Below are 15,910 nucleotides of genomic sequence, written 5' to 3' on the forward strand. Positions count from 1 at the left end.
CTCATCTGTAAAATGAGCTGGAGAAGGAAATGGCAAACCACTCCAGTATCTTTGCCAAGAAAACACCAAATGGGGTCACAGAGTCTGACATGACTGAAAACGATAACTACAAAAGCGCCCTTTGGAGAGAACTCTCGCAAGAAAACAGGGGGGACAGTAGAATGATTTCAGAGAGCTGAGAAATGGATTGCAAAGATAAAGTAGGAAGTGGTGACACAGATTGTAGACTCCTCTCCCTAGAAATTTGTCATTCAGCATATAGAAAGAGAGAATAACTTGAGGGAGTAGCAGGGTCAAGGGAAAGATTTCCCCCACTTATTTTAGGATGGAGAGACCTGAGCATGGTTGTAGGCAAAGAAAAAGAACCAGTAATTCAAGAAAGACTAAAGATGAGAGGAAGATGGAGGCAGATCAATGGAGCAAGGTCCTGGAGGACAGGCTGGGACTGAGGCCACAAGTGGGTGAATTTATATAATGATCATATGAGATAATGTTCAAGAAGTTCTTTATAAGTTATAAAATGGCTATGCCATTACAGTTAATATTATTATCAATGACAGCTACCTTGTCCTCTGAGATTTGAGGGAAAAAGGTTTTGAAGTGTGGAAGATGAGAGATGAGGGAACTCACCTCACATGGCCTCTTCTTCTTCTTCTTCTTCTTTTTTTTTTTTTTTGGCGGCGGGGCAATGAGGGTTAAGTGACTTGCCCAGGGTCACACAGCTGGTAAGTGTCAAGTGTCTGAGGCCACTTTTGAACTCAGGTTCTCCTGAATTCAGGGCTAATGCTTTACTCACTGCGCCACCTAGCTGCCCCATGGCCTCACTTTCAGTAAAGTATAAAGTAAGAGTGATAAAAGATAGGCATAGGTTGATAGAGCTGTGGACTTGAGGAGAGAAGAGGTGACCTAGGGATTAGTCATTGTAGATACAGTCACCCTGAAGAACCCTAACCCAAACCCTGAAGAAAGCTCAGTAAGTGGTGATTAAAAGAACTGTAGGACAGCAGTGAGGAGCTGGTTAAGATTATATAAAACTAGGTAAATCTGTAATGGAATAAATCAGGACCAGCTCCATTATTTCCACCTGCAATAATCCATTGACAGGCAGGAGTAGTGGAGGACAACAGTGGGGCTTAAACAGGCTTGGAGAATGGATACAGTTTATAATGTAATTGAGGAGTTAAGATATACTCTTGAAAAGTTAGGTGGTTGGGGCACAGCTAGGTGGTGCAAAAAAAAAAGTTAGGTGGCAATACAAGAGCTAAATAACAAATGGAACGCATATAAGAAATCTAAGTGCTAAGCTGAAGCGACAATTAAATACAGTGAATTCTACTGGGCAGCCAGGTAGTACATAGTTAATACAGTGCCAGGCCTGGAGTGAGAAAGACTCATCTTTCTGAGTACATATCTGGCCTCAGACACTTGCTAGCTATGTGACCCTGGGAAAAAGCACTTAACCTTGTTTGCCTCAGTTTCCTCACCTGTAAAATGAGCTGGAGAAGGAAATGGCAAACCACTCCAGTAACTTTTCCAAGAAAACCTCAAATGGGGACACAACTGAAATGACTGAACAACAACAACGCAATGAATCCCCTGATTATCTTTTTTTTTTTTTTTTGTGGGACAATGAGGGTTAAGTGACTCGCCCAGGATCACACAGCTAGTGTCAAGTGTCTGAGGCTGGATTTGAAATCAGGTCCTCCTGAATCCAAGGCCAGTGCTTTATCCACTGCGCCACCTAGCTGCCCCAACACAATGAATTCAGAATAGGGAAGATTACTATGAGCTGGAGGGATGTGTGTCTGTGTGTGTGTGTTCCATGCTTTATAGGGATTATTACATTAATATAGAATTAGAGTAGATTGTTTAGTTCAACCCCATCATTTTTCAAAGGAAGAAAATCAGATGCAGAGAAGTTAAGTTAATTTGCCTTGTCACGTGGGTAGTAAATATCAGTCAGATATTCATTGACTCAGAATTTTGTGTTCTTTACTACACTATGCTGGGAAGGCTGGGTTTGGGCTTGACCTTAAGATACTGGAAGAACTTGGCTAAATGGAGAAAAGTAGAAAGCCTTTCCTTAAAGGAAGAAGACACATGGATTAGAGAAACATGTAGTTTGAGGGGAGAGGAAGGTTTCTAATGAACAATGAGAAATTCTCAAAGGATCATGGTCATGATTATCATCATTCACATTTAAATGGAACTTTAAGGTTTACAAAACTGTTTCCTAGCAATCATTCTGTCATGTAGGTAGTAGGAGTATTATTACCCTCACTTTATAGATGAAGAAGCTGAAGCTTAAAAAATGAATGCTTTGTTCAGGGTCATACAACTAATAATTGTAAGAGCCACAATTCGAATACAGTTCATCCTGACTCTAAGTGCAGGGTTTTTTTTTTTTTTTTCCATATCATGAATCAAATGACTTGCCTTTTCTCCCAATTCTCTCACTGAAGTCAGCGGATGAAACATCGTATTTTTGTTAAGTAGGTTTTCCAGTGTTAGCAAGGATGAAACAGGATGGTAATGATTTCATGTTTCCATTGGATTTAAAGGATCATTCGACCAAATAAAAGGCAGATTTTAAGTTCTATCAAGAACTGGAAGTGCTCGATATCTTTCTCATTAGAATGTATTTAGACTGGTGCCATAGAAATGTTTTAGACATCAGAAAATAATTAAAATGTGGCTGCCTCAGAGTTGTGAAAATGAAAAATGGAACTATATAACTTTAAAAAAAAGAAATCATGCGATCTTTGCAAAAGCTTAGCTATGATTCATATTCCTCTTAATTGTACAAACATTCACTGAGTACCAACTCTGTGCCAGGTGGTTGAGATATAGGAGAAAAAGGAAGTGAGTTTTTGGTCCTCAAGAAACTTATATTCTATTGGGGGTGGGATGGGGTACAACATGTGGAGAGAGAGAGAGAGAGAGAGAGAGAGAGAGAGAGAGAGAGAGAGAGAGAGAGAGAGAGAGAGAGAGACACCGACATAGAGAGATAGAGACAGAAAAATAGATAGAGAGACAGAGAGAGACAGAGAAAGACAGAGAGACAGACAGAGGGACAGACTGAGATTGGGGTTGAGAGGAAGACTGTGAACCAGGCACTTAACTCCTTGAGGAAGGAAGGAGAGTGACTTGGCAGCAGGTGGACGATTATGACAGATGTCTGGAACAGGTAATACAGAAGAATCAAATGATAGATATGGAGTAATAGAGTCAGATGGAGGATGAGAAGATGCTGAGTAAAGATAGCAAAGGCATGGGAGGGAAGGGACAGTGAGGAAGGAATGTATTTACTCTTCCTCCCCATTCAGTATTTAGGCAGGTGTGAGAGGTGGAGCATCCGGTACTAGAGAGAGTAGTCAAGGATGCAGGGATTGTTGGGGTGGGTGTGGGGCGCAGATTCCTGTGAACACAAGAATAAAAGGAGTGGGAAATTCAGACCTTGGCTAAAGGGGAGTCTGTTAACTCTAGAGCAGAAGTTTCAGGAGATACCATAAAACGGAAGAGCAGAGATGGATACAGACTACAGAGCAATAGGACTGAGGTGGGTAGTAGAGATAAAATTATGGGTAGAGAGAGAAGGGAGAAGGGATTTTTGCCTCAGAAGATGGTAACTCACATGGATAAGGGGAGTAGGAGTTGGGAATTTGTAGTCTCTAAGATGGAGGAAGAATCAGTTGTCGAGAAGCCCTTTCCTCCAGGGTGCTGTGATGAGTGAACATCAGTGTGGGGACAATTGCATCATCTTCCATCATTGACATGCCAAACACCAGTATAGGAAGTAGAGAGTTCTGTCTAGGAATTGTACTGAGACACTGAGAAGATATGCATGTAGAACATGGGATAGGGGAGAAGATTTTGATCTTCAGTGCCTCAGTAGCTGGAAGCACCTGCCTTCTGGTACCGTTGTTAACCTGAAGCTTGGGAGTTTTGATTGACTACTCTCTCTCACCCCACATATCTAAGCAATTGCCAGATCTTTCCATTTTTATCCATACAACATATCTCATACCACATTCCTCTCCATTTACACAGCTATTACTTTAGTCTAGGCTTTCATTACCTCTTACCTAGCCTGATAAGGCAGCTAGGTGACATTGTGGGTAGAGTGCTAGGCCAAGACTAAAAAAGATCTGAGTTCAAACTCAGTCTCAGACACTTACTGGCTATGTAACCCTAGGCATGCTATTTAACTGCTGTCTGACTTAGTTTCTTCATCTGTAAAATGGGGATAATAATGACACCTACCTTCCAGAGTAGTAATGAGGATCAAATGAAATAATACATGAAAAGTGCTTAGCACAGGGCCCAGAACATAGTAAGTACCATATAAATGTTAGCTCTTATTATTATTTCAAGGGCCTACTAACTAGTTTCTTTCTCTCGGGTCTCTCCCAACTCTAGTCCATCTTCCATATAGCTGCCAAAGTAATTTTCCTTAAGCGTAGCTTTGATCCTGTAACTCCTCTGCTCAATAAATTATAGTAGCTCTCTATTGCCTCTAGGAGAAAATATATATTCCCGTTTGGCTTTTAAGGTCTTTCCTTCCCTCCTTCCTTGCTTCTTCCTTCCTTCCTTCCTTCTTTCATTTGTTCATTCCTTCCCTTATTTATTAATGTATTTATGTATGTCTATAACACAACCTGTTCCCAAACTAACTTTCCAGCTTTTTTTCTACCTGTACATACATGACTCCTACTTCCCACACTGTATAATCCAACTAAACTGATCTAGCTATTGTTGACACATTGCATTCTACCTCTTATTTCTGTGTCTTTCCACTGGACTGCTTCATGCCTGAAATGCATTCCCTCCTACCTCTGCCTTGCAGAATCCCACTCTTCCTTCAAGATCCAGTGCAAGCACCACTTTTTATGTGAACCTTTCCTTTTTAACTCTGTTAGTGCTTTCCCTCCCTGATTGCCCTGTATTTATTTACTTCATTTTATTTGGTATATATTTATTGTTATTGTTTAGTTGCTTCAGTCACATCTGACTTTTTGTGATCCCATTTTGGATTTTCTTGGATGTGATACTGGAGTGGTTTGCCATTTCCTCCTCCAGATCATTTTACAGATGAGGAAACTGAAGCAAACAGGGTTAAGTGACTTGCCTAGGGTCACATAGCAAGTAAATGTCTTAGGCTAAATTTGAAGTCAGGTCTTCCTAACTCTAGGCCTGGCGCTATATCCCTTGTGTCACCTAACTTCTCTGTACTCATGAAAGCTACATATCTATCTCCAAATGGGATATATATTGAAAAATCTCCATATGGTATGTGTGTGTGTGTGTGTGTGTGTGTGTGTGCGTGTGTGTGTGTGCGTGTGTGTGAGTGTGTGTGTGTATAATCTCCATAACTCTTCTACTCTTCTAGCTAACAGAGGGAAGGAAATGGAATGGAGAAGAAGCTTGGCATGCTTGATGGATTAGGGTAGCTAGGTGACACAGTGGATAAAGCACTGGCTCTGGATTCAGGAGGACCTGACTTCAAATCTGACCTCAGACACTTGACACTTATTAGCTGTGTGACCCTGGGCAAGTCACTTAACCATCATTGCAGAGAGAGAGAGAGAGAGAGAGAGAGAAAGAGAGAGAGAGAGAGAGAGAGAGAGAGAGAGAGAGAGAGAGAGAGAGAGAGAGAGAAGAGAGAGAAGAGAGAGAGAGAGATTTGATTTTGGAGTGGGACCTGGGTCCAAGTCTTGCCTTTGGCCAATAATAGCTGTGTGACCATGGGTAAATTATTCAGCCTTGCAATGCTCTAGTCAGCTCTCTAAGCTTATGCTACAGATGAGTTGTTGATCCACTTCCTTGGTAGGGTTTTCACGCTGGGCTCTTCCTACACTTTTGAAATTCCATGTGTAGATTGAAATAAAAACAAAAAAATCACTTTTCCCCCACGTTGCCACATTTTGGTAATATTTTGATTGAAAACATTTCTGAAAATGCCAAGAAAATGGAAACAACAGTATGCGGGGGCAGAAGGCTATTTACTCACGGCACACTCACAGGGTAAGGTTGAATGACAGTGAGGAGGATCGATTCTTTGCAGTTTCTGGAAGAGAGGAAAAACAAACATTTATGAAATATAGAGAACCAAGGACCCCAAAGGCTCCAATGGTTTTCTTTGGAGACGAGATGCTGTGATCCATTGACAAGTATTCATTGGAATCCCAGGGCAGAACAGATCAGAAAGCCACAAAACAGGCTTTGAATCTGCAGTGACAGCTGAAATCAAAGTATGTCCCAAGTGTAATAAACAAACAACTAGGTTTAAAACTTCCCATGCAGTTCACATTTGGAGGTATTACCTGCTCCACCACACAGTTAGTTGTGCACTAAAATAAAGCTGTGTTGAGTAGGGAACAGTTTTAAAACCATCAGTTCAATCTGTTCTTTGTACCTTTTCCCTGTTAAGAAAATTGATTTCTCCTTCTCCCCTTCTGTGTTTTCAATTTTCTTTTTGGTTTTAAAAATTTCTCCATTTCTGTAGATTTAATCTAGGTAGTTTTTCAAAATGGAGGTAGGGGGATGGGGAAGGAAGAAAGGTTTCTGAAATTATCTCAGCTTCTTGGAAAACTAATTTTCTTATAAGGGTTAATGTCATTTAAAAAATCCTTTATGACACTTTATATAAAAGCAGCATGCTGAAAAGCATGCCCTGGTGTACATCACCTACCACGTTGTGCCAGCTCACTTAATGAGCAGTAGCAGCACATGTAGATCAGGACCATAAACATTATAGAGAGGAAACTATTGGGGAAGATTTGAGGCTAAAAGGAGTGCTTTGGTAGCAAGGGAGCTCTTTAGTGGTTAGGAGCTGAATGATGTAATGGCTTAATTGCCCCGAAATAGCAAACCATCTATCATAATTGTTATTATTGTTACATCACTGGTTGCAATTCATTTTCTTTCACTCTTTCTCTGTGTCTGTCTCTATCTCTGCCTCTCTCTATTTCTATCTTTGTCTATGTCTGTGTCCCTCTGCCTTTGCCTACCCGCCTATCTCTCTGTTGGTCTCTATCTCTAGCTCTCTCTGTTTCTATTTTTCTCTAGGTCTGTGTCTCTGACTTTGCCTGCCCACCTGTCTCTCTGCTTGTCTGTCTACCTCTATCACTGACTCTGTTTCTTTCTCTTACTAGGTCTCTATGCCTCTCTGACTTTACCTGCCTGCTTGCCTGTCTGTCTCTATCTCTAGTTCTCTCTGTCCCTCTGACTTTGCCTGCCTGCCTATTTCTCTGTCTCTGTCTTTTTCTCTTCATTTCTATCTTTTTCTATCTCTCTCTGACTTTGCCTGCTTGTCTCTGGCTCTCTCTATTTCTATCTTTCTCTATGTCTCTGTCTTTGCCTGCCTGCCTGTCTCTCTGTCTCTGTCTCTCTCTATTTCTATCTTACTCTCTGTCTCTCTGACTTTGCCTGACTGCCTGTCTCTCTGTATCTGTCTCTGTCTCTCTCTATTTCTATCTTACTCTCTGTCTCTTTGACTTTGCCTGCCTGCCTGTTTCTCTGTCTCTATCTCTGGCTTTCTCTATTTCTCTCTCTCTCTCTATGTCTCTCTGACTTTACCTGCCAGCCCGTTTCTCTGTCTCTATCTCTGGTTCTCTCCATTTCTATTTTTCTCTATGTCTCTCTGACTTTGCCTGCCTGCCTGACTCTCTGTCTGTCTGTCTCTTTCCCATTTGTTAAGTAGAGAAAGGCTATTTGCAACTTTGTGTAGAAGGACCAGGCTTTCTTTTCCTCAGATTCCAGTTAATTGCCTGGTGCTATGATTTATTGCTTAGCTGTGTGAAGAGAAGATGATCTGTATGCAAGGGCTGCTTCCTTAGACAACCCACCACAAATCACATTTGTAACACTAACTGCTTTGTTGTCGCGCCTGCACACTCTTCTGGCTGTGTTGCTGCTGTGTCCTACTGACATATTGCTGGGGGGAAAATCAATGGAGCAGTGGGAAATAGGAATGGAATAGAAATTCAGGGGAGAAAGAGGAACAAGAGGAAAAATGGTGAGAATGAAGCTGGTCTCTTCAATCCCATTCTATAATACGACTGTCTCATTTTCAGAACCACAACTGCTGGATAGTGGACAGAGAGGACTGGCATGGGTTTCAGGCATTATTATTAGAATGGGTTACATACAATGCTGGATCTAATTACCAGGACAAAGTGGCAGAGCATAGTATTTCTAAGAACTAAGGTTTTATCATTTTTTCCCAGGAGATGATTAGACAATGTGAGGGATTCAGATCTGGACTTAGTGAATTAAAAAACATAAATATGATTTCTAGGTTCATTACACACACATGCATACACACACACACACACAAGCTATTTCCATTAAAAAAATTGCTTAAGGGGGCAGCTAGGTGGCACAGTGGTTAAAGCGCTGGCCCTGGATTCAGGAGGACCTGAGTTCAAATCCCACCTCAGACACTTGACACTTACTAGCTGTGTGACCCTGGGCAAGTTACTTAACCCCAATTGCCTCACAAAACAAACAAACAAAAAATTGCTTAACCTGGCATTCAGGGCCTTTCAAAATCTGGCACTGCTCTGCTCTCCAATTTTGTTGTTCAGTTGTCTCCGACTTTGTAATCCCATTTTGGGTTTCTCTTTGCAAAGATACTGGAATCATTTGCCATTTCCTTCTCCAGTTCATTTTACAGATGCGGAAATTGAAGTAAACAAGGTTAAATGACTTGTTCAGGGTCACACGAGGCCACATATAAACTCAGGTCTTCCTGACTCCAGGCCTGGATCTCTATCAACTGTACCACCTATCTGCCCTGTCCAGTCTTATAATGGTTTTTTTTTTTTTTTACCTATTCTGTGATTTAAGTAAACTAGGCAATTTAGTGTTCCATATACATATGTATTTAATTTTTTTCCTTTCCCCCTACCTTACTCATCTTGCCTTCTACGAAGCAGTTAGGTGATAAAATAGATGGAGCAGAGTACTTGGAAATAAGAGGCAACTAGTTGGCAGAGTAAATAGAGCACCAGGCCTGGAGTCAGGAAGATCTGAGTTCAAAACTGGCCTTAGACACTTACTAGATGTGTGACCCTGGGCAAGTCATTTAACCCTGTTTGCCTCAGTTTCCTTATCTGTTAAATGAACTAGGGAAGGAAATGTCAAACCACTGCAGCATCTTTGCCAAGGAAACCCCAAAAGCAGCCACTAAGAATCAGACATCACTGAAAATGACTAAATAAGAAACTTGGAGATAGGAAGACCCAAGTTCAAATTCTTCCCCAGTCACTTATTAGCTGTGTTACCCTGGGTGAATCCCTTAGCTTCTCTGTGCCTCAGCTTCCTGTTTTGTAAAATGGGAACAATAACCTACCTCACAGGGTTTGGGGGAGTATCAGCTGAGTGTTTTATGAGTGAATTTACAATGCAAAATGCTTTGCAAATGATGAAGTGTTATGTAAATGTTAGCCATTATTTATGCATAGGAAGAACTTTTGTCTTCCACGTGTTGAATTCTTACCAATCTTTTAAAGGTCAACTAAAACCCCACCTTCCACAGGAAGCCCTCCCTGATCCTCCTTTTCCCAAGGGATTCTCTGATGATCTAGTGACCACATATTATTTTGTATTTTATTTTATTTTTCCTGCAGGTTATATCATTCTATTAAATTGTAAGCACTGCAAAGACATAGGCATGTTTTATCTCCATTTTGTATTCTACTTTCTTCCTCTTCCTTTGTCCTTCCCCTGGTACAATGCTCTGAATTGGGGTAGAAAGGTGGCATGGTGGATAGAGCACTGACCCTGAAGTTGGGAGGACTTGAGTTCAAATTTCACCTCAGACAATTACTAGCTGTGTGACCCTGGGTAAGTCATTTAACCCCAATTGCCTTAAACATCCAGGGCCATCTCCAGTTGGCTCTGGAGGAGAGAGTGAGGTTGGTGACCTTGCATAGCCCTCCCCCACTTAAATCTAATTCTCAGCAATCATGACATCACCTCCTGATATCATGGTCCTCTTTGAGAATGAAGGACAGGGGGCGGCTGGGTGGTGCAGTGGATAAAGCACCATCTCTGGATTCAGGAGGACCTGAGTTCAAATCTGGCCTCAGACACTTGACACTTACTAGCTGTGTGATCCTGGGCAAGTCACTTAACCCTCATTCCCCCCCCCAAAGGGTTTAACCAGAAAAGAAAGGGGGGAATGAAGGACAAACAACAAGTACAATGCTCTGAGTATAGCAGGTGCTTAATAAATGATTGTTGAAGCAACTTCAAGGGAAACTCTCCCACTCCCAACTACATGGAATTGAATTCAAATAACATTTTTTAAGTAATAGGTTTCTTGCCTAACTGTCCACCCTATCCCCCAAGGAATTCCTATGTATCTCTGTCACTAAGTTAAAAACAAACTAAAATGTGGGTCACAGTGGGATTATGGTTTGTTTGAATTGGAAGTTTTGGGTTTTTTTGAAGGGGAGAAGTAATGAAAGATCAGGATGCACACATTTGTGTGCATATATGGGTGTGTGTGCATGCATGTGAGTATATGTGCATGTGTGTATGTGATTTTTGCAGGGATTCAGGGCCATGGCCATTTCATTTGTGGCAGTCCAACCCCTAGAGATCGACAACTATGCATTAGGAATTTGAAGATGTTTCATAAAGTTTCTCAAAAACACTCTACTCTAGTGATGTTTATCCACCATTACACTTTCCTATTAGGAACTTTAGGAATAAACATCAATCATCAAATAGTAATAAGTTCATAATGGGGACATTTCTCATAACATCTCCATTGCATTATCTTCATTTGCAGTCATTAGCGCTCTCCTCTGAAATATTTTCAGTATGCACTGCAAGTTGACTTTAATTCTATCCTTTAAATGAATAAACTACCTTATTTGACTTGAAATGAAATGAACCTATATGCTACAGTGAAATTCTAGCTTTTATCCTCAATATCATGCCACCCTCTCTAACTATTTAATTAAAGCCTGTCAGTCAGGTAGAATGAGATCCATAGTTCCTTGGATCTCTTAGGTCTCCTAACCTGCCACTAAGAAAAACAACAATCCTAAAATGGTTCTAAAGTAATATCAAGATGACAAAAAACATGAAGGGACAATACCAGTAGCAGAGGAACCAAATGTCTTTATGCTGTTCTCCGCTCATCTCCACTTCCACCTCCACCCCCACCCCTTACAAGCAAGCATCTCCTCACCCAACCCATTTCTAGTCTGGTTACCAGTACAGGATCACTTATCGAAATATTATTTCACAGTATTTCTAATGAATGAATTTTCTGCTTTCACAAATGAGATCCCTTTTAAGGGCCAAACTCTTTTAGAATGATTTAATGAGTTGGTTATAAAATCATTTTAATCCCTGAGTCACTGTGCTGATTTGCTGGGAGAAATATAATATAATCTTACCTTAAACCTCTCCTGCAAAGTTTACCTTTAATTATTTTCTTTTCATTGTTGCAGCAAAAGTCTTTCTTTAGCCCTTCCTCCTGCAAGGTCCTTTGTACCTCCACGGAAACATTTTTGGGGACCCCAAACATCAGTGGCTGTAAGGCATGCTGTAGTATCAGGCTTCATTTTATAATTTCATTGGATGTGCTCCTGCTGCAGAGAGCCAGGCTGAGTGAGGGAGAAGCCCAAATCCAAGAAAGGTGGGGCTCTGAATGCATTATGAACTTCCTCTCTCTTCCAAGTGATGATAAAGCTGGTGTTCCCCAAGGCCACCATTACACAGAAAAGCCCAGTTTGGCAAGCCTGAATTACCCTGCTCCCTTTACCCTCTTTATTCTTAGCTAAAATTGAATTCATTTTCTATGTTCAGCACCTACAGAGAGAACAAATGTGTAAGCAAATGACAATTTGCATATATGGATGGGATCAGCACCAGTCATCATTTGTTCAACTTTTAGGCCTTCCAAACAAAGGTATTCATTCACCAGGTTGGTGGATAGAATCAATGGAGTCCTTCTGTGAAAGAAATATTTGGATGCTTCAAACTCTCATTCTCCTATGGATTTGTAAACTCATCTATGTGGCCATTCCCTCCAGCAATGCAACTCGCAACTTATCTCTAAGACTGCCCATTTTCTGATTTTCAAATATGTCCTCCCATGAGAAAAGAATAGGTGGCCCACCCATTGAATTTATTGAAAAAAAATACTAATAGTTAAAACATTTTTAGGGCTTTAAAAAATCTAAATTAAAAAAAAAAAACAACTATGATGACAACTCAAAGAGGAATACTCTGAGGTTTAAATTTGACAGAAAAATTGTTAATATAAGGATAGAAACTATTAATACCAATCGTAATATTACTTGCCACTCCCTTAAGTGATCCTAGTAGTCAGAATTTCAGTAATGTCCTTGTCCTTGTATTCCTACTCTTAAGCTATTTACTCTTTTTTTTTTTTTTTTGGCTGTGCAAAGAGGGTTAAGTGACTTGCCTAGGGGTCACACAGCTACTAAGTGTCAAGTGTCTGAGGCTAGATTTGAACTCAGGTCCTCCTGAATCTGGGGCTGGTGCTTTATCTACTGCACCACTAGCTGCCCCCTATCTATTTACTCTTGATTAGGTTAAGATGAACCACACCCTAAGTTCCCCCACCCTGGGTTTTTACTTTGTAAAGCCAGATCTTAGCTGCTGATGTCCTTGCGCTGTTCCATTGGGACTCACGGCATGAAGGGCAAAACAGTCAGAGTGAAGTGGTTTTCCCTGCCCAGATTGCCAAGGGTCACTGGGGTCTCATGACCAGGCCTTGCTACCTCACCTATCTCCTCCCCCTTTCCTCCTAAAACTATAAAAACTTTTTCATGGGTCTCTTTGGTTGGTAAATCCATTGGATATCCTCCAGTGTGGCAGGTTTGCTACCCTGTTATCTCAATTAAAGACATTTTTTCCCTCAATTTTGGTTTATTTTAAGACTTGACAAACTTAAATAAGTGGCTTTAACTTTTGTAAGAGTCAAATTTATGGCAGGTGACTATAAGAAACTAATCTTAAGTGATGGGCTTTCAAAAGGCAAGTAAGAACACTGACCACCCAAAGATGATCAACACATGTTGTCTTTATTAGAATGCTTTGTTCTAGTCATTCAGGTTGACCTTCCATGCTGACCATCCCAGATGCTGCTGCATGAAAACAAGAACCTGATGCACATGTGCTACAATCCCAATTACTTGAATACCTACAAATGTTTGCAGTAGAAAATTTATATATTTTTTAAAGTGAGGCAATTGGGGTTAAGTGACTTGCCCAGGGTCACACAGCTAGTAAGTGTTAAGTGTCTGAGGCCGGATTTGAACTCAAGTCCTCCTGACTCCAGGGCTGGTGCTCTATCCACTGTACCACCTAGTTGCCCCAGTAGAAAACATTTTAAGGTGAAAAAAGAGCAAAAGATAGTGGATCTTAGAAGTCATAATAGTGAATTAAAAGTCTGATAGGATAGAAATGGGTTCTGGATTCCAAGAAATCTTTTACAAATGTCAAGAAAAGAGTTGCTTCCCTATTGGTTAGCTGGGAAATGCAGTGGATAGATTGCCAGGCCTAAAGTCAGGAAGATCCGAATCAAATCTAGCCTTAGACAATTACTAGATGTGTGATCTTGGGTGTCATTTAACTGTTTGCCTCAGTTTCCTCATCTGTAAAATGTGAATAATAGTAGCCCCTGTCTCTCTGGGATATTGTGAGGATCAAATGAAATAATAATTGTAAAGCACTTACTATAGTTCCAGGCACATAGTAAGCATTATATAAATGTTAGTTATAATAATAATAATTAATATTATTGCTTAGGGAGTATCCACACAGATAAGGTCATAGATCCATTGGAGTATATGCTTTTTTTCCCCCAGAATTGTATACAAAATTTAAGATGATTTATTATTTAATGCCACTGATTTATACTGCTAGGGTCTTTGTTGTGAAAGACAGTACAGCATAGTGGACAGAGAGGAAGAAAGTCCTGGTGATGTAGGAGGCAAAAAGAGCTTAATAGAAAAACCTAAGACCCAAGCTCTAGTTCAGATATGAGCTCTAAGAGGGATTCAGACCCCAGTTAATGGATAACTTACAAGTCAGGATGCTAGGTTCTCATACCCACAGCAATCAGTAACCATAACGGGAACAGAGGGAGCTAGGCCATGAAGGCCTAAGACTATAACAATGATACATTGACAGGCTATAGAAACTTAGACTAGAAATAAGTGATAAATGAAGATGTTTTGAAGCTAAGCATGAGGACTAGAAAGAGACATGCGTGGAAAAGGCCAGATTTGGCCCCAGATTCATCTTATGATGTGTAAACACCAAAAACACACCTCCACAGAAAAAAGTACCTGCCTCGGGGGTTGGCTTGGGACCCCAGGAACTGCAAATTAGGATAAGCCCTTCCCTGTACCTCCCCAAGGTGGAGATTATTGAGACTGATAATCAGTTTATTCATGCTATAAATATAACTGTCTTTCTTTTCCTTATTTGAGAGATACTTTTCCACTTTTCTGGTTCTCTCCCTGTGGTCACCCACAGTATTGCAATAAAACTTGGGAAACTGAGTCACTGAGTCTTGTAATTCTTTTGGCACTTCTCATGACCAATTTGACCCCTAATTCCACCTGCATCATTTGGCACGCAACGTGGCTTTAAGTCCCAGACTCAAACTCTTTTTCCTTTTTTTTTTTTGAAAGCAGTGGGGTGAGACCTTGCTAAGGTAAGTTTGAATCTGCCTTTAACTCCTGAACTTGGGTTTTCACTCATTTGGAGCGGGGGTATTTCTCGTTGATCCGGGATGAAGTCTCCTCTCTGCCCAATACTGCCTGTGTGATCCTGGGCAAGTCACTTAACCTCTTATGACTCAAGCAACTGTGCAAGGTTAAAACCGTCAGAGAAGATGCTAGTCTGCATTTTTGGAGGAAGCTCTTCACAAGTAGTTTTCTAAATGGATGAAATCATGTACTGGTCCAGTTGAAATAGAATCAATGTTCTTTCAGAATTTATGGGACAAACTTTCTTATGTGATTATAATAAAGTTCTTTCATGTGGAATAGCTTCTCCACCCTCAAAAGCAAATAACTTCATCAGTGTTCCCTAATTCAATTTAAATGGTTTTTTAAATGTAAATAGCATTTTATTTTTTCCAATTATATGTAAAGATAGTTTCAACATTTATTTATTATAAGATTTTGAGTTCTAAATTTTTCTTCCTTGTTCCCTGCCCTCACCATTCTCTGAGACTAAGAGATCTGATATTAGTTATACATGTGCAATCATGTTAAACATATTTCCACATTGTTGTTGTTCTTATTTGTCCTTCATTCTCAAAGAGGACCATGACATTAGGAGGTGATATCATGACTTGCATTTAAGTGAGGGAGGGATATGCAAAGTCACCAACTTCATTCTCTCCTTCACAGCCCTCTGGGACCAGCAGCAAGACATGCATGCATCAGGATGACTGGATATGGCCCTGGATGTTTAAGGCAATTGGGGTTAAGTGACTTGCCTAGGGTTACACAGCTAATGAGGGTCTTGGGTGAGATTTGTACTCAGGTCCTCTCAACTTCAGGGCCAATGCTCTAACCACTGTGCCACCTGGCTGCCCATTTTCCCATTAGTCATGTTGTGAAAGAAGAAACCGAACAAAAGGAAGAACACACACACATGTACACACACATGTATTATTATTCACCAATTCTATGACTTCCCTGTACATAAATAACAGTCCTCACTAGAGGCAGGCACCTATGTGTAGTGGTAAAAGTGTTGAATCTGGAGTCAGAAAGTCTTGAGTTCAAACTTGGCCTTAGATACTAGCTATGTGACCTTGGGCAAGTTATTTAAACTCTGCCTGCCTCAGTTTCCTCAATGGGAAATAATAATATCTGCCCCATAGGATTGTTGTAAAGAT

The 15,910-nt window shown here is 40.6% G+C and overlaps 1 protein-coding gene across 7 annotated transcripts in view; it reads right to left on the reverse strand.

Annotated features, from left to right (window-relative positions):
• The window catches only part of FRMPD4 (FERM and PDZ domain containing 4), a 775,708-nt gene that overhangs the window by 77,454 nt on the left and 682,344 nt on the right, over positions 1–15,910 (reverse strand). For 5 of the 7 annotated variants that reach the window (XM_043995169.1, XM_043995167.1, XM_043995168.1 and 2 more), the window contains one exon: positions 6,022–6,067. In XM_043995169.1, the coding sequence (XP_043851104.1) occupies positions 6,022–6,067 (46 nt within the window). Of the gene's footprint in view, positions 1–6,021; positions 6,068–11,417; positions 11,588–15,910 lie in introns of those variants that run through there. The other 2 variants (XM_043995172.1, XM_043995171.1) reach the window with 1 other exon arrangement.

Source organism: Dromiciops gliroides, chromosome 3 (assembly GCF_019393635.1).
Source record: "Dromiciops gliroides isolate mDroGli1 chromosome 3, mDroGli1.pri, whole genome shotgun sequence".
NCBI lineage: Eukaryota > Metazoa > Chordata > Mammalia > Microbiotheria > Microbiotheriidae > Dromiciops > Dromiciops gliroides.